The sequence below is a fragment of the Heptranchias perlo genome, chromosome 21, assembly GCF_035084215.1.
Source record: "Heptranchias perlo isolate sHepPer1 chromosome 21, sHepPer1.hap1, whole genome shotgun sequence".
Classification (NCBI taxonomy): domain Eukaryota; kingdom Metazoa; phylum Chordata; class Chondrichthyes; order Hexanchiformes; family Hexanchidae; genus Heptranchias; species Heptranchias perlo.
Window position 1 is genome coordinate 26,323,936 of NC_090345.1, and position 14,767 is coordinate 26,338,702.

At 42.0% G+C, this 14,767-nt stretch overlaps 1 protein-coding gene across 1 annotated transcript in view; it reads right to left on the minus strand.

Moving 5' to 3' along the window:
• adam12 (ADAM metallopeptidase domain 12) overlaps window positions 1-14,767 on the minus strand; it is a 289,205-nt gene that overhangs the window by 119,521 nt on the left and 154,917 nt on the right. Inside the window, 1 exon segment of the mRNA XM_068002357.1 lies at window positions 13,014-13,092. Coding sequence (XP_067858458.1) covers window positions 13,014-13,092 — 79 coding nt within the window.

A 14,767-nucleotide genomic window follows, 5' to 3' on the forward strand; every position in this document is an offset into this window, starting at 1 on the left:
TTAATCAGAAGGCCAGCCAGCTGGGTACACAGAGAGAGAAGGGACAAATAGATACATGGGCAGCCAGTCATCCAACTAGGACTGGGGACTAAAGGTTGTTTTATTGTGGGTAAACCCACTTATCTGAAGCTCAAAGTTGATCAGGACCAGAAGGCTGACCAGGAATAATTAAGTAAGCCCACTAATAGTGACAGTGTGGTATTTTTCAATGTTTCTTAACAAAACTAATTAGGTTTTGTTAGTTAGTTGAATCAAGGATAGATTTGTCTATTTATATCATTCTGCACATTCACTTGCTATTTGTAAAATAAAAGTTTAAAGATTCGTATCTGTCCTCATTTCACTAAGTGTTCAGTCTATCTTTAGAAAGATTGAAGCAGCACACGAGGGCATAATTCAGATCACAGGAGGTCCTATTGTTACATCCTTGGATCATGTTATTGCATAATTAGATATTGGGCAGTAAGGGCACACTCCTGAACATAAGATGTTCAGATCACTTACAGATCCAAATCTGGTGAACAGAGTCAATGCTTACGAGGGGTGCGGGGGCAGGGGAGAGATAATTAGTAAAAAAAGGAGTAAGAAATCTCCATGTGCACACTGAATTTAAAGCACATCCTGACTGCCTTTTTGTAATCACAGCATTGGTATGTAGAAGGAAATTACTAACAGGAAGTCAGGAAATGACTGCAAAGAAGAATTATAAAAGAGACTCAGCAGCAGTAACAATGAGAGCCTCTGAAGAATAAAGCATGGTTTTGTTTGCTCAGCACTGGGATCTGGACAAGTTTATTCTTTTAGTGTTAGTTTCTTGAAGAAATAACATTTTAAAACACTATTTGTTGTAATGTGCTTTTTATATGTGGCTATAAAATTTAATATAATAAAAAGTGCTACAGAATTTTATTTTAAACATATGTTCGAAAATAATACAGGATTATAATTTTCTTTTTCCTTTCGAATGTAGTATATGTACAGGAGTTTGTTGGTTCCCAATGTGCACTCTAATATTCATTGTTATGATGGTAAGGAATTCATTTTGGATAAAAATATAAACAGGAAATTTGGAAACTGAAAAAAGAAAATAGATGGTTTGGCAGCACAGAGCTATAGAGGAATAGGATGTAGCTTATCCTTTTTCCTGCCCCCACCTCAGTTCCTTAAGTGACCTTAACTACCCTGGGTGAGATACTGCACAGAAAAAATCCAACAATGTGTCAATCAGTGTCACTCTTATCCAATTTCTACCAGCTGGCTCAAAAGCGATCATGGCAGAACTGTGGCAACACGTTTAATCTGGGTTGGGGAATAATGTGTGTGTCAAGCAGGAAAGAAGCATTGCATGGCAGTTCAAAATAATTTACAAATCTGGGCAATATAAAACTAGAAAATAGAACAATAGAGCTGAACATAAATTCAAATCAATCTGAAGTTTAACTGCTCAATAGAACTGAGCCAAATTTGATTTTGATCTATGATAATGGATATCCAGTGGTGAAGCAAGCTCAGTGACAAAGTGTTCACCCTGCCATTGCGTTTAAGCAGAAAAAAGCAATTTTAGGAGCTTAGATTTAGACTGGTTTTCTCTTAAATTCCATGGGAGATCAGTCACGTGGCATCCCTCAGAAGGTTAACTAATGCTTGCAGTCCACTATGCCATGTTAAATGCTTTTACCTTCCTCTGCCCAGTGCTCATCAGGTCACCCCTGACCATCTGTTTAAAACTACCATATATCAGTACGACATCACTCTCTTAAGTGAAACTGCTTTCCCCTCAACTGCTCTCCTGAGATCAGACACCATCAGCAAATCTTCTTCACTCTAGCGCACTGTCAACCATGCACTGTATAAATCTGTCACTATGAAGCAATCTCATAGAATCGTCATCAATAAATTAGGATATTGAGTCTCTGAATACTGATGTGCCAAAGGGACAGTCTGAGTTTTGTATAATCCACAAAGTAGGTAATAAATATACCAGAGGCTCGGATTTTTTACCCAGAATCACTAAAAATACTTGGTTGGTAAAAAGATTTTTCAATTGCAAATCTAGGGTAAAACATGTGACAATGTAGAAATGTATAAAAAGGGAACTGGATGATACGATAGCTTACACTTTACTCTCCGCTCTGGGTTTGAGTCCACAGCTACAACTTGCATTTTTTTTTAGTATTCTCCATGTACAGAATAGATGCCTCAAAGTGCAGAATGATGATAGGAAACAGAGGATGCCATGCAGAAGGGAAAAAGGGAAAACAGGAAAAAGTTAGGGCAGTGGGCCAAATGCCCAGTCAAAGAGAAGAGTTTTTAGGCTTCTTACTGAAAGTAAGGTGGAAGGTGGCAAAGCAAAGGGATATGAGGGGAGGTACAAGAGGACACACAAGCTGAAAGAATGGCTAATGATGTTAAAGTGGAGAGAGTGAGGAACAAAGAGTAAACAAGTGTTAGAGAAATGGAGGGTGTGTGATGGGATGTACAGCTGAAGGAGATCACTAAGGCAATGTGGAATGAGGCCATGGGAGCATAGGAATTAAGGACAAGGATTTTGACGTCAGTTTGATGAGGCATGGTGAGCCAGAAGAGCTTTACAAGGACAGGAGCAATGATCATTTTCTCAAGTTTCATAACCCACTTAACATGGAAAGGCCAGGATTAAAAAATCTTTTCCATTTTTGAGCATTCAATGTGTTTGTGACTGTTTTAATTTTAAATATATTCCCTCTGGAGAAAGATGCAGTTGTGGTGATTAATAAACCTCCAGTTTATTTTATATAAATAGTTCATAACATTAGTTATTATTTGCGGAAAAAAATGGTGCTTTTCAATATTTAAAGAAGCTAAAAAGAGATAATGCTTATCTTGGTGAAAGAACTAATATAATCCTAGCAAAAACAAAATGTAAAAAATGTATATAAAATGTACCTGTATAATTTTAGGAATTCACAAGAGCTGTAAACCTGGATATAAATTTATAACATTGCATATTTTTTAATATTCCTTCAGCATGAAATGGGAATACTTTTTAAAAAGTTAAATCCTTGGTGTAGAGGAATCAGAGCTCATCAAAACCATAGTGTAAATACTGGAGAAGTCATAGTATCCATAATAGTAAGATGCTTGTCTATAAAAATTAGATTATTTTCCCTAACTTTGCATATTATATTCATCCCTGGCAATGGTGTATTTATAAATGTAACTTTGTATAAACTAGTTGCCCTCCAGATTACAGGCTTTAACACTTCTCTATTTCTTTGTGTTCACAGCTCGAATAAAAACACATTATGGGTAAAAGCCCCACCCCCACTCTTTTGTTCCCACTGTATACCTGACAAGGTGGCCCTATTTTAACCCAGAAAGCAAGGACAAACATAAGTCATTCAGCTTATTCAGTGACTAGGAAATGAGCACAAAGTATTAGCCATAGAATCTTCATTTTGTCTTTCCTGCTTTAGTATCAAGGGTGGCAGTTATAGGTCTGAACTCCAGCTGTCAGAAGGGTGATCCTTTGGAGAGACTGTGGTTTGTATTTGATTGGTTGAAAGATGAAGTTGTAATAATGTACCAATATAATAATAAATTATTTTTCTGAGAATATTAAAGATCTGAGACTTACGTTTCATGAAGACTGAGTTTTGTGAGTAATTCACGATTGCTTCCATTTAGTGGAGGCACTATGTATAAGTATTGCAATATTGCAACCTTCCCAGATGGATTGCAGAATGCTTTGTTAGTTATACGTTTTAAGTGGCTATTTAGCTACTTGAAATGCATGAAAGAAGCATCACTGCAGGTTATCATGATTGCCTGATTTTCTGTTCCTAACAATATCAGGTTTAAGAAGTTGTCCACTTAGCTGCATCTGCTATTTCAATTGGCAATTATTAAATTCTACAAAAGATCGGAGAGGAGCAATCCCAAAGTGTGTTGCAGTGCGGTGGGGCAAAACTTCCACTCACTGCTATGCTTTCATTGTGACCCGGTCCCAAATCCCAGGGACAGTGTCATGTAAATAATAGGGTCCGTACCCATGGATATAACAGTAAAACAGAGGCGCCTGCCTCTTGGAAGCAGTGGAAACTCTACCGTTCCCAGAGGAGGAATCAGAGGCCAGAGTGGCCTGAGGATTAAGGTAAGATACTTTTTCTAAACTTTTCAGCAGGAGAGTAGGACCACTCTATTGGACTGTGCATTTGTTGGAGCCTTCACTGTTACCAGAACAAGACCTACCATTGCTCTCAGAAGACATAAGTTCCACCGAGTCTATCAGGGACACATCTGATTGGGCTACCATGAGAATCCTATCTAGGAATGCCCCCCGACATGTCTCCCAAACTGCTGCCGGAACGTGGGGCAAGGGATGGGCAGAACAAACACCTGCCTCCCCCCAGCCCACATAGGGGGCTCAAATTTCCACTCTATGGTTAGTAACTCTTCTTCTGAAAAAGAGAAAAACATGAGCCTAAATTAGTAATCTCAATAAGGATGTCTAATGTAGGAAATGGAATTGTCATGCTGGTGTAATAGGAATAACTTCTGAGGTTGAGTTAGAGTAGGCAGAATCTGTATCTGAGATGGTCCTATATCTAAATTGGATAATAAATTTCAATAGCAGGTGAAACAATTGGAAAAAAATGTTCCATTTCTTAGCACTAACATTATGGAGAAGTAAAGTGTCTACTCATTAATACTTTAATACACCTGCAATTATTTACTGGTTTGTTGATAGTAACTGATACTGTTGAATGTTTTAGCCTTCAGAAAGCTTCATAATTCACTGTAATCTCTAGCTTTGGCCTTTCCATTTGCAGAAAACAATTTATGATTTAGAAAAATCACAATTTTTGAAACAGAACCATACACAAGGGTAGCAATACACCAACTGCATTTTGTCAACAATAAACTAGAAATCATTTTCATGCATTAAAAATAAACTTCTTCTGTGCCCCCACTTATGAACTTCTTTCATAAATTCACTGCTGCCATCAATCTTTACTGATGCTACTCAAGTGCGGACTCTATACTGGGTATTTTATTTCCCCAGCTAATTATTTTTATAGCTGTACAGAAAAAGTGGTGATTTTTAGTGTCACACTCCAGCAGGATGTCTAATCATTGCAGCAAAAATAGAAGTGATGTCGTGATGTGCATAGCGCAGTGTCATGAGGGATGAAACAGCCAGAGGAAAAAGTTGGTCTTCGAAGTTAAGACAACCTCAGTGTGACAAAAATGATGGAATTTTGTCCATGACGTGTCTTTCTTTCTGTCATGGTACATATAGGGTTAAGTGAGATTCACACACAAAATGGCCCTGCTTTTTTCAATCCATAACAGCCCTAGAAATGGTGTATCTGCAGCAGGTATCCAAAGGGGAGAGGGCAAAGACAATTAATTCAAATACAGACATCCTGTGGATTTTGTTTGAATGTGTTTGATTGGCAGCTCTGTTTTAAGTTCAAGTGACTCATATTTAAATTTCCTTTGTTCCTCATGATATTTTGAAAAACACCACCACAACCCTGACCCAGTGTGAACACTGCTGCAGCATCAGAAGAGGAGGCTGAGACTGAGGCCTAAACAGGTGAGACTCCACGCCAGAAATGGAGGGAGAGGTGGAATTTATCTCCTCTCATTTAAAGAATTTTTCGGTCTTCATGTTGCTACCGAGGCCAACACCACCTTGCATCAGGCGATTCCATAGACCAGCGGTGTCTGGGACAGACAGTGGAGGAATAGGCAGGAAGGCTGGGCCCCACTCCCCACTCTGGTGTGGTGAGGTGGCAGTAGGTCTCACCATCCCATTTTCCCATCATTTCCCATGATCCCTCTTGATTCTGGACAGGCTTAAAAAAGAAAATTCAGTCCCATAACTCAACTTCTTCCAATTGAATAGACTGTCTGAAGACACTAGAGAAAGATAGATAGGACAGATAGATTCTGGAGCAAGTCAGCAGTGAACTGTCACATAGGTTCATAGGATCTTGTGCCAGATGCGGTTCACCTTGTTCAGCACAGCAGATGCTGCTAGTTGTCATTTTCCATCTTCCAAAGAGGGATAGTTAAACCTGCGAATGCTGTAAATCTATAGTGTCATTGCTACTGTTGACATATCCATTTACTGTTTATTACATCTTTTTGGCAGATTATATCTTAAACCGCAGTCGAGTGAAGTTTTTATTTTACTGCCTTCCAAAGCACAGGAAGATCACGTGGCACATGTGATATAACCAGTAAGCAGAAATACAGTAACAAGGGTTTTCTGTTCAACCCCTGGGTTCAATAGAAATTACCTACATATTGAGCAGGTAAAGTCACATTCCATTTCTTAAGAAGTGAAGGGCTTGATCTGAGCGAAAATGACCAGGTTAGGCATCTCAGTTAAGCATCTAAATAAAAGACATATAACAGTGGCGGGAGAAAAAAGTGGGATTAGAATATCACTCAGTCCAACTCGCTATTCGAACTTTTTAAATTTAAAATAAGTTGAGCAATAGCAAACAGCAGTTGCAAAAAATAAATGTCTACACAGGAAACAAAATTGTGGCTCAACTGGGAGAATGTAACAGATTATTAGGACCTGTGTCAGCTCATGTTATGGGATCAATTTTTGGAAGTGAATCTAAGGATATGGCTACTTGACCAGGAGTGCAGGATCCTCAGGTAGTTGGGCGAGTGAGTGGATTGGTTTGTGAGCATCAGGACCCCAGCAACCGAATGGACAATCAGATTTCATCCACCAGTCAGGCTGGGGGAGTGAAGAGACCAACCTATCAAGCTATGAGTCCTCACCCTCAGGAACCAGGCAGTGCACTGCAATTTAGACCCCGAGAGGTGATGCCAGAGATTTCAGATAACCCAACTGTAACAGTAGGGCACAGTGCCAGCAATTGTTGATCCAGGAGAAAGCTCGGGACTAATCTGGAAGACTGAATCCTGTTGTGAGGCATGCCACTGCTGGATGTGCAATGACACTCGAGGCAATGAAGATGGCAACTTTCCTACACGCAGTCTCAGTGAACGGATGGCCCACCAAATCATTACATGATACAGGGTGTACACTATTACTAGTACAACCACACTTGGTGTGGAACAACCAGTACTTAGAGCGTAGGATATTCATGGTCTCACTGGGTCAGTTGATTGTCGAAGTACAACTAAAATATTGCATGAGGTCGGGGATTAAAGAAATAAAAGCCATGTGGTTCTGGATAGATACTGGAAACTAAATGACCGAACAGAAACTGATGCCTGTCCTGTGCCTTGCACAAAGGAGTTCAAGAGGCTGGGGTGCACCAAGAATCTGACAACTCTTGATCTGACAAAAGGATATTGTCAGATACTACTAAGTACCGGGGCCCTAGTGGTGCTCCACGTTGGCCATTCCTTCAGACCTATACAAGTTTATGGCTATGCCTTTTGGGATGAAGAATGCACCTGCTATATTGCTGAGATTCTGGCCTACAGATTCCAGCAATGCTGTTGCGCTGCTTGAAGTGAAGGGGGCAGAACGTCTACCTGTCCTCGCTATAACCCCATTCTAAATCCCAGGGATGGGGTCATTAATGTATATGGGGTGGGCACCTGGCCATTTCTGGCATTATTAAGGCACCTGCAAATCTGGCGGGATGCTTGAGCAGCTTGCCGTTTTGTGGCACAAGACTGAAGATTTGCTTCCAACCAATGCTTTTTTCTGATGTTCCCTCACAGGTGAGCAGTGTTATTCAAGTGGCAATTGATCCCTCTGGGATTGACTGTCATTTGAATGTGGAGGCCACATTCAGCCCTATATAGCAAGCAAACCTGCCTCCTAGAGGCATACTTTCTGCTGGCCATGTTGGTGGTGTAACTGCAGGGAATTTGAGGAGAACCCAAGCAGAAACAGGTTCTGCTCCAATTTCCTTCTCCTCCACAGCCATAATGCCAGAATCTCACCTCATAAAAAAGCAGAATTTCTTGGCTATTGTACTTAGGCCTCAGTATGGGTGGGGAGAAATAAAGACCTAAACAGGAAAGGGTGGATGCCATTATGCATTGGGTACATCTCACAACCAAGAAACAGGTACCTCAGGTTAGTCGGTTATTATAATAGGTTAATTCCCAATATAACAATGCCATTAACTAATTTGATATCAACAACAACTTGCATTGATGTAGGGCATTTAATGTAGAAATGGCCTACGGAGCTTCACAGAAACGCAGATAAAAATCGATGCCAAGCTAAAGAAGGAGATATTAGCACAGATTACTACAGCTCGATCAAAGTAGTGAGTTTTGAGGAGGGCCTTAAAGGACGAGGGGGAGGTGGAGAGGCACAGAGGTTTAGGGAGAGAATTCCAGAACGTAGGGCTTGGGCGGCTCAAGACGAAACCTAAAGAAGTGATCAAGTCCATTCTTGGAGTAGGGGTATCTAACCTGCAGTCCTAGTGCCATGTGTTGGAGTAGGGGTATCTAACCTGCAGTCCTAGTGCCATGTGTTGGAGTAGGGGTATCTAACCTGCAGCCCTAGTGCCAAGAGTTGGAGTAGGGGTATCTAACCTGCAGTCCTAGTGCCATGTGTTGGAGTAGGGGTATCTAACCTGCAGTCCTAGTGCCGTGTGTTGGAGTAGGGGTATCTAACCTGCAGTCCTAGTGCCATGTGTTGGAGTAGGGGTATCTAACCTGCAGTCCTAGTGCCGTGTGTTGGAGTAGGGGTATCTAACCTGCAGTCCTAGTGCCGTGTGTTGGAGTAGGGGTATCTAACCTGCAGTCCTAGTGCCGTGTGTTGGAGTAGGGGTATCTAACCTGCGGTCCTAGTGCCATGTGTTGGAGTAGGGGTATCTACCCTGCAGCCCTAGTGCCATGTGTTGGAGTAGGGGTATCTAACCTGCGGTCCTAGTGCCATGTGTTGGAGTAGGGGTATCTAACCTGCAGCCCTAGTGCCATGTGTTGGAGTAGGGGTATCTAACCTGCAGCCCTAGTGCCGTGTGTTGGAGTAGGGGTATCTAACCTGCAGCCCTAGTGCCATGTGTTGGAGTAGGGGTATCTAACCTGCAGCCCTAGTGCCGTGTGTTGGAGTAGGGGTATCTAACCTGCGGTCCTAGTGCCGTGTGTTGGAGTAGGGGTATCTAACCTGCAGCCCTAGTGCCGTGTGTTGGAGTAGGGGTATCTAACCTGCAGCCCTAGTGCCATGTGTTGGAGTAGGGGTATCTAACCTGCAACCCCAGTGCCACATTGCCCCCCAGCCCGGATAATGTGGCCATCGAAGCCCAGGTAACTCACTCCTATGTGCACTTCTATATTTCTAATTTTTTTTTAGCATTGCTGCATCGTTGGCAGATACATTTTCAATCTGAACACTGAGATCTGTTGGTATTAATTTAAGTTGTGGCTTAATTGGATCATGAAAATAAACTTTACATGTGGCCCCAAGGCTGCACGATACATAGTTATGCATACCATGAAGGCAAAACCTTGGATATCTCTGCACTAGTACATTACATTTGAAATGCTTTTGTAAAACTGTTCTGTGCAGACCCTTTGCTAGTTAGTCCAAGTTATTCTTGAGCTTTCGAAGCCCACACTAACACACTGGACAGGGGCATCAGTGTCAGGTTGAGCCAGGTGAATGATTGCATCAGTTGCAATGGACCATTTCTCCGCAAAGGGACAATATGGTTATCGTCATGGTTTGCAAAATAGGAATGCCGATGTGCTGTCTCATCAGGAATCAGTCCTCACGAGTGTCGTGACAGAGGCAATTACGACTACCGAATCCAAAAGGGGGATAAAGTGATTTGATGAAAATGAAACATTTTTGTCTATGATCTATCATCTTATTGACTTCTTTTGGTCACAATATATATGGGGTTAAAAGCCAGTATGGGCTTTGATAACCCCAGGCCAGATTTAGTGACAGGTATCGAGAGAGGGTCCTAGGTATTCAATTCAAATGTAAGCATCTTATGGATTTTTGTTTGAATATTTGTTTGCTACATGGTGACCTGACTCACCAAACCTGAGAAAAATATTGTAAGTAAAATCCCCAAAACCTAACACTCAGTATATCTAGAAGAATTTTTACTGCCAAAAACATTAACATTTTTTTTTACTTTTTAAAATTAGATTGCTCAGGAATAATATCCCATTAAAATCACTGGCAGATTTGTAATTTCCATCATAAGGCATTGCTCCTTTCAAGCATTTATTTCATTAAATGTAATGTACTAGTGCAGAGATATCCAAGGTTTTGCCTTCATGGTATGCATAACTATGTATCGTGCAGCCTTGGGGCCACATGTAAAGTTTATTTTCATGATCCAATTAAGCCACAACTTAAATTAATACCAACAGATCTCAGTGTTCAGATTGAAAATGTATCTGCCAACGATGCAGCAATGCTAAAAAAATTAGAAATATAGAAGTGCACATAGGAGTGAGTTACCTGGGCTTCGATGGCCACATTATCCGGGCTGGGGGGCAATGTGGCACTGGGGTTGCAGGTTAGATACCCCTACTCCAACACACGGCACTAGGGCTGCAGGTTGGATACCCCTACTCCAACACACGGCACTAGGGCTGCAGGTTAGATACCCCTACTCCAACACATGGCACTAGGGCTGCAGGTTAGATACCCCTACTCCAACACATGGCACTAGGACTGCAGGTTAGATACCCCTACTCCAACACATGGCACTAGGACCGCAGGTTAGATACCCCTACTCCAACACATGGCACTAGGACTGCAGGTTAGATACCCCTACTCCAACTCTTGGCACTAGGACTGCAGGTTAGATACCCCTACTCCAACACATGGCACTAGGACTGCAGGTTAGATACCCCTACTCCAACACACGGCACTAGGACTGCAGGTTAGATACCCCTACTCCAACTCTTGGCACTAGGGCTGCAGGTTAGATACCCCTACTCCAACTCTTGGCACTAGGGCTGCAGGTTAGATACCCCTACTCCAACACATGGCACTAGGACTGCAGGTTAGATACCCCTACTCCAACACATGGCACTAGGGCTGCAGGTTAGATACCCCTACTCCAACTCTTGGCACTAGGACTGCAGGTTAGATACCCCTACTCCAACACATGGCACTAGGACTGCAGGTTAGATACCCCTACTCCAACACACGGCACTAGGACTGCAGGTTAGATACCCCTACTCCAACTCTTGGCACTAGGGCTGCAGGTTAGATACCCCTACTCCAACACACGGCACTAGGACTGCAGGTTAGATACCCCTACTCCAACTCTTGGCACTAGGACTGCAGGTTAGATACCCCTACTCCAACTCTTGGCACTAGGGCTGCAGGTTAGATACCCCTACTCCAACACATGGCACTAGGGCTGCAGGTTAGATACCCCTACTCCAACACATGGCACTAGGACTGCAGGTTAGATACCCCTACTCCAACACATGGCACTAGGACTGCAGGTTAGATACCCCAACTCCAACACATGATCCATGATGGACAAATCTGAGATTTAAAAAAATCAAGCAGATAAAAAAAAAGTCAAGCAGATAAAAAAAAGTCAACAGCATGGGAAGAAAAATCTGACTGAATTTTTAAATCATTTGTATATACTTATTTTTGTTCCAATTGTCTTCCCTCCTTGGCTGATTTTACACAGTAGAGAACCTCACCTGCCGGCCATACATATTAGCAAATCGTGGTTGTACTGCCCATGATTTCTGTCGATCAGTAATGCACATTTGTAAAATCAGACCTGCTAACTCTTCCTGGGATACAATTTAACTGGCATTGGCTATCCTTCAGTACCTCGCTCAAGTGGCTATTCTTCATGTGGGACAGTAAAAGTGTCAGCAGGGTATTCATCTGTGAAAGCCATCACAGCTGAGCTGAAACCTATCCTCACTGGTTATACACACAAGAGCACTTTTCAGCAGATGCCACCAGAAAGTGATCAGGAATGTGAATGCTGCCTGATTTTTCCTTCTCCCTAGCCCAAGGCCAGTGAAGTCAGTTTTTGCACTCCTTACTATCGCCTCAGCTGAGATCAGCTTAGGTGTTCCCACCCTGTACAGCTTAGTATCACAGCACACTTACCCACTAAATTCAACTTTGGACATCTTAAATACAGCAGTGATATGTCAAACCAACACTGCTTTAGAACAAAAAAGTCTTGATACTCAAACAGCTCATACAATTTATGTACTGCTCTAAATAAATCCTGACTCATTTATCAACCAACTTTTGGAATGAACCAGAATCACGTTTCTCCAATGGTGTTAAGAGTAAAAACAGAAATAAAGGGGATTTATTAACAGCAAGGCTAAGCCAATGAAAACAAACTGCATTATGTGACTTCTAAACCAGAAAAGTTTATTTTTTATATCAATGTTCACCCTTGCCCCACTCTTTTAGCTGTCTCTTCATTGAGACAGCAGGATGGCCTCAACCAACACTAGCTCCACAAATGCCATCAGCCAGCCATGAGGCACAGTCCAAGCAGGGCCAAGGATGGCTAAATCATTTTTTAATCTACTCGAGAGTGAATTCTTCATTTCCTTGAAGTAATTGATGCAGCAGCTCAAACAGGATCAAATGAAATTTACTCAACACAGGCATGCAAATTCAAGTGCCAAGCACCCCTCAATTTAAACATCTGACCCTTTGTTTTTCAAGTAAAATCTCAGTCTGTGCACTATTAGTAAATTGGATCTTAACAAGGATTAAAAATAGTTTTGGATTGTGAACTATGGTGGATTTAATTGATTAACACGAATATCTCTTGATTGACATCCAGTTAATTACTAAAGAAAGAACCATTGAGGACTTCAATATGTCTGTGCACTATTAAGTACATTAGTCTTGCCATCATATTTTACTTACAAACATCATTTGCTGCCAGTTATTGAGTGAGATAGTGTTTGTACTTTCACTAGTGTTCTAATGTAGGAGAACAAGGTAATAAATACAGTGCTAGGTTTGTTCAGTTCAACAACTGAACTTAAAACACTAATGTGGTTTTATTATTTACAAACTAGGGATTTCAGTGACTTACCGTATGATTCCGTATGTTTGTGACGGCACTGCCATCAAGCAGGTAGTGTGTCTCTGTGTAGTTTTCAGCAAAAAGCACACTGTAGGACAGGAAAAGCATGAAACAGTTAGAAGCATGGCTGCATACAATGCAGGTTCATAAACAGTTCATTAAATACATTGTCACTGACAAACCCCTGCATCAGATGCATGTGGTACAATTCAAGATTAAATGTTTCCTGAACCAATGCTCTCTTTCTTCCTTTAAAATTCAAAATAATCACACTATTGATTTAATTATCCCTTTTAAATGAGTCCATAAAAATTTTGTGGGGATGGTAATTTTCATCTGGAGTTATGCTGGCTCCCTGGGCTGGGCAGAAAATCAGACACAGAGCTGTTCTGCCAAGTCGTTACCTGCCACCACTTCTGGAGTGTCCCACCAGAAGTGTTATTGACATTCACTATGTTACTGATGTTGACTAGGGCGGGTGCATTGTAATGATGCGCAATGCACTTCCTGTTATTTGTGCCATCGCTACGAACTCTTCTTCTGCTGTTCCTGAGGCAACCAGCCACTTTATGCAAAACAGGCAGCTGAGGCCTGTTGCAATTATTTCTCTCCCTCCCCCAAAAAGGAATCCTGCCAAAATTATTTTAATGAGCCTCACCCTGGAAAATCAGCCAGAGTCAGGGGTGCACAGACATCCTGTCTCATCAAATTGTGACATCATTCAGCCCAGATTTTATTAACACAAAAAAACTGCTATGGTGTTCAAAAATTGATAGTTTGGCTCCTTCGCTGGCTGAGCAAGCGTATCCAGTCGGTAGGTAAACTATACAATTGGGGCAGTTACAAATAGCCTCAGCACCTTTGGATTCAGATGGGGAATACTGATTAGGATTCGCCCAATTGCTAGCCAGCGACACCTACTGGAAATGCAATTTATGGATGTAGAATGGGACACGGTATGGCGGTGTGGGGGGGGGGGGGGGGGGAGAAAATAGCCCGTCTGCCCTACTACTGTTGTTGAAAATGCAACTAATATGCACTTCAAAGGCTTACATATGAATAACGGTCACTTGGGTGAAAAATTGTGGAGCCATACCCCAGCAACGAATCAACATCTTCAGGAGTTGAGAGAAAATTGGCAACCAAGAAAAGAAAACATGAAATTTTTACCAAAATATGATCAGTATGTAAAGTAAACATAATGGGGGCAAAATTCCGCAGGACCGGCATCCCTGAGTAGGGACCGGGTGTGCCCACACAAGAACTTCAGCAGTCATCCCACTAACTTTCACGAGATCAGTGGGAGGTCCCTCAATTTAAATATGAGTGACATCTACACCACCAGTGGTGTATCGCAAGTACCCACCTGCCAAAGGAGGACTCATGCTGTGGTGTAGTGTGCCTACTCTTACCCAGTGTACTGGCTGCCAACGATCTGCTCTATCTTTTGCAGGCTAGGGGCACGGAACTCCCGGGTTGGGAGTTCCTGGCCCTGCCTCCACCCACTCAGACACCGATGGACTGGTTTGGGGCAGGTGGAGGCTCTGCCCCTTAAAAAGCCATCAAGAAACTCCAATGGAAGGCTGGGACCTGGCACATCAGGGTCCTGGCCTAATTTATGGCCTCCTGTCAAGAGTTACAGCAGGAAGGTGCTAGAAGGGCTTATGGATGTTCAGCCCCAGTTACTGTGAATGCATAATAGCAGCAATACTACTTCTGCATTTATTCATAAAGTTGACAACTTAAGGTGTTCAGAATAGTCC